This window comes from Sinocyclocheilus grahami, unplaced genomic scaffold (genome assembly GCF_001515645.1).
Source record: "Sinocyclocheilus grahami isolate Dianchi unplaced genomic scaffold, SAMN03320097.WGS_v1.1 scaffold2293.1, whole genome shotgun sequence".
Taxonomy (NCBI): domain Eukaryota; kingdom Metazoa; phylum Chordata; class Actinopteri; order Cypriniformes; family Cyprinidae; genus Sinocyclocheilus; species Sinocyclocheilus grahami.
In genome coordinates, this window is record NW_015507472.1 from 7,695 (window position 1) to 11,639 (window position 3,945).

Sequence of the window (3,945 nt, forward strand, 5' to 3'; positions counted from 1 at the left end):
GTATTGTTTTTATATATATATATATATATATATATATATATATATATAGAAGTGTGATATAAATCATGAACAATCATTTATGAATAGTCGTTTGATTTAAGTACAGTTTAATTGATTTTTTTAGACATGTACATTGTGTTCAGAGGCCTCTGGTTTCCATTTTAACACTGTTCTTTATGTATTTGCAGGGCTGCAACTGTTCTCACTGTTCCTAATGGCACAGTAACGTTTGAGTTTGAGCCTGTTAACGGCCAATATGTCAACATTTTTTTACCTGGGAACGATGAATACCTTACTCTGTGTGAAGTCGAGGTGTTTGGAGGTGAGGGACAGAAAGAGAAAGACAACTCTGTGATATAATTCTTTTTATGTACTTACTATTGTGTGTATTTTATTAACAGAAAAGGACAAAGCATTGCACATTTGTGTTCCAAGTGAGTGCTCTTCATTACTGTGAATGTTGTCAGTAACACATATATGCGACCCGTGCTGGCCAAATTAGTCAGAATGAGCAAATTTTCAAAAATGGGTTCTCTTCATTTTCACATTCTACATTAAAATACCTTCAAAATGATATATAACCTTTTGGAATCTGACAAAAAAAATAAAAATGACTGGGCTACAGCCGCTTAAATGCGATAGAGTCAGCAAAGTCAGTTTTGAGAGAAATCTAGTTAAAGTTTTAAAATCAGAGAGCAACATTGCTTATTTTCCTCCAATTCTTTTCTTAATAATAATTAATGCTGCGCTTTGCAACGATATATCCTACAACTTGTGGTGAGAAGCAGCAGCAGTCATCCAGAAGTGAGCAGAGTACAAAGGTACTTCCCTCAGAAAACATACAATATAGATAAAGATATAAATAATAAATAATAATAAATAATAAATAAAGATATAAATAAAGATCATTTTAGATGTCTAATTACTATCTGAAGAGGGCTTAATGAACTCATTTTTGTGAAAACCTCAAATTGACATTTTTTCACTTATTTTGCCTGTAGCACAATATTAGACCGTATGCATTCACACTCATTTTGCCAGCATGGGTCACATATAATATTCTTATTGAGCATTTGCTAACCAATAAGTGATAATGTACATCCAGACAGTAGCTATCACAAAATATCCCCGGCTAATTAAATAAATAATTTTGGACACGAAATATTGATTTGAGTTAAAATATTTGATTAGCTCACTTGTAATAAACGCAAAGCTTGTGTGAAGAACAATAGCTACAAGCAAGACAAGCGACCACTTCTATTTATACGAATACCACTTATTGCATGGCTTTTCACCAAACACATAATTACATGGGCATATTGATTTGAGATGAAACTGTTTTAAATTAAAGTTAAGTTATTGTCTGTCATTTTATGTTAAACAGGGAATCTTGCTCTTGGAGGCAAAGCTGTTCAGTCTTCCACATACAGTGATTTAGCAGCTGCTCAAAATGCTGTCGATGGCAACAGGCAGTCAAGTTACGCACTCGGCTCATGCAGCATGACTAACGGGGACACGAACCCCTGGTGGAGAGTTGACTTGTTGGACGTCTACAGGGTAACCAGGGTTAGCATCACTAATCGTGGAGACTGTTGTGAAAAAACTGTCGAGGGTATCCAGATCCGTATCGGCAACAGCCTGGAGAATAACGGCAACAATAATGAGCTGTAAGTGCTGTCTCTCTCTTAATACTTACATAAATTGTTAGAAAATGAGTAAATAAGATGAAATTACTTTGAATTAATCATTTTAATACAAACTTGCCTTTGACAGAAGTATATCTGATATGTCTCTCTCTTTTTCTCTGTTTCTGTGTGTCTTCACAGGGCTGCAGTTGTTGGGCCCATCCCACTTGGAAACACCAAAACATTTGAGTTTAAGCATGTTACGGGTCGATACGTCAACCTTATTGTGCCTGGACGCACTGAATACCTCACACTGTGTGAAGTTGAGGTATATTCAGGTGAGAGATAAACGGAGAGAGACGTGGTGTTTAGAAATTTGAATGTGTATATATGTAATATGTGTATGCAGCCTTAATGATTATTTTGTATTTTTTCTGATTTCATTGCCAGATTAAGTGGAACAAGATGATGTTACACCACAGTCCACTGATCTTCTGAAACTATTGTTTTCATTTTACTTATGCACCTTGATCCTTCCTCCAGGGGATTTGTATTTACACCTTAAACACTCCTATTATTCTTTATCTTTGCTTTCTACATTAATAAATTACTACAGCACTGCATGTTGTATTGCATGTTTCTGAATCAAAAAATAATTGTGATGTTTACAGTGAGGAGGAGGTATAAAAACACATTCCCGCTTCCAGTTTTAACAGAAGACATGCACAGATGATTGGAGTCTGTTTGATGAATACTGTACTTACAGGGTTTTAAAAATAGGCTAAGGAAAACCATAAATTATCAGGGTTGCAAATTTATCCTAAATTAAGCCCTCAAGGATGCAGGAAAAGTTGTGTGAGGCAACAGATCATATTGCAACAAACATGTATCAATTATTTTAGCACTTTCAAACATGACAATTTAAATTAATTACATTTATTTATAAAAATACACATGCACATATGCACACAAACAAATGGTAATTTATATTTATTTATATAAGTGTATTATGTAATCATAGGCTACCTCAAACTCTAATATGCATGACTCAAGTTTCATGTTCCGAATCCAAATGCATTTTGTCAAGTGAAGAGAAATTAAACATATGTCCTAATGAGGGAGTGGGGAGCATCTTAAAGGGATAGTTCACCCAAAAATGAAAATTAGCTGATTTACTCACACTCAGGTCATCAAAGATGTAGGTGACTTCATGAAAGTCAGCAACTACCGGTTTTGAGAATAATAATAATAATAATAGAAAGTAGATCATGCAACACACAATGAATACCCGTGGCTCCTGATGATATATTGATCTTATGAAGTGAAACAATCATCTGTGCAAGAGACTGAACATTATTTACAACATTATTAACTGTAATACAGAGCTTTAGGCAAACGGTCCGGAGTGATGTCCGGTTCATGAACAAATCATTATTTTGAAGCGATTCTTTTTAGTGAAAGAATCAGTTGACCAAGTCGGACTGAACCGTCTGAAACAGTTTGCGGCTCAAGCAGCACGTTACTCAATCAACGTTACTCACTTTCAGACATCCTACAGTCACTCTGACTGGAAATGAGCCAAAATACCGCCGCATCTGCTCCTGTGATGAACAAACTCATTCAGAGCTCCAGTTCCTCCTCCAGTCACCGAACTGAGGAAATGGTGCAACTCAGACCGAAAACTGATATGTGCATGCATGAACCGAGCACTTGATTGAAGGACCAAATTAAAGTTTTTATGGTTTCTCATGGTTTATGTGTAAAAAAAAGTGTTTCTGCATCTTACATCATTGCGTGACTGCAGAAACAAACCAGTTCATTGAAACAAACTGTCTGAAAGAACCAGCTTCACGGAAAAGAACATAAGGATACAGAGCAAATAATCTATGCTAGTCAAGGATAATACAGTTTATATGTGTGCAAGTGTGTGAGGCTTTACAATTCATTTGAATAGTTTGATTAGTACCTATGTGTCATTCAGTGATTCCAGTACTGCGGAGTGTTGAACACAATGTGTGCTATAAATCTCCACACATAAAATGTATGTAAACTCACCCTGGTGGGATTATTCTGTCTCATCCTTAATTTGTAGTTTGTTTTGTAGATAGCCAGTGTTGCAGCCTCCGCAGCCCAATCAGTATAAGACTCACACATACTATAAATACAGCATATAATACACAGTGCTATTTGAAAACTACTTTAAAAAGAACATTTATTTTCATCCATACACCTTATACTTGAGAAAATGTATTTCTTAGGACTAAAACTACACAATCTTTGAAGGGAGGAGAGAGTCTTATTTCACTGCATTTGTACTGCT

General features: G+C 35.5%; 1 protein-coding gene across 1 annotated transcript; it reads left to right on the forward strand.

Moving 5' to 3' along the window:
• Positions 1-188: 188 nt before the first annotated feature.
• On the forward strand, positions 189-2,230 carry LOC107574627 (fucolectin-like; the record flags this gene model as incomplete). Its single annotated transcript, XM_016261067.1, has 4 exons — positions 189-322; positions 1,385-1,667; positions 1,827-1,963; positions 2,076-2,230. Coding segments are annotated over 4 exons (559 nt in total), but the record flags the coding sequence as incomplete, so codon positions are not given.
• Between the last annotated feature and the right edge of the window lie 1,715 nt (positions 2,231-3,945).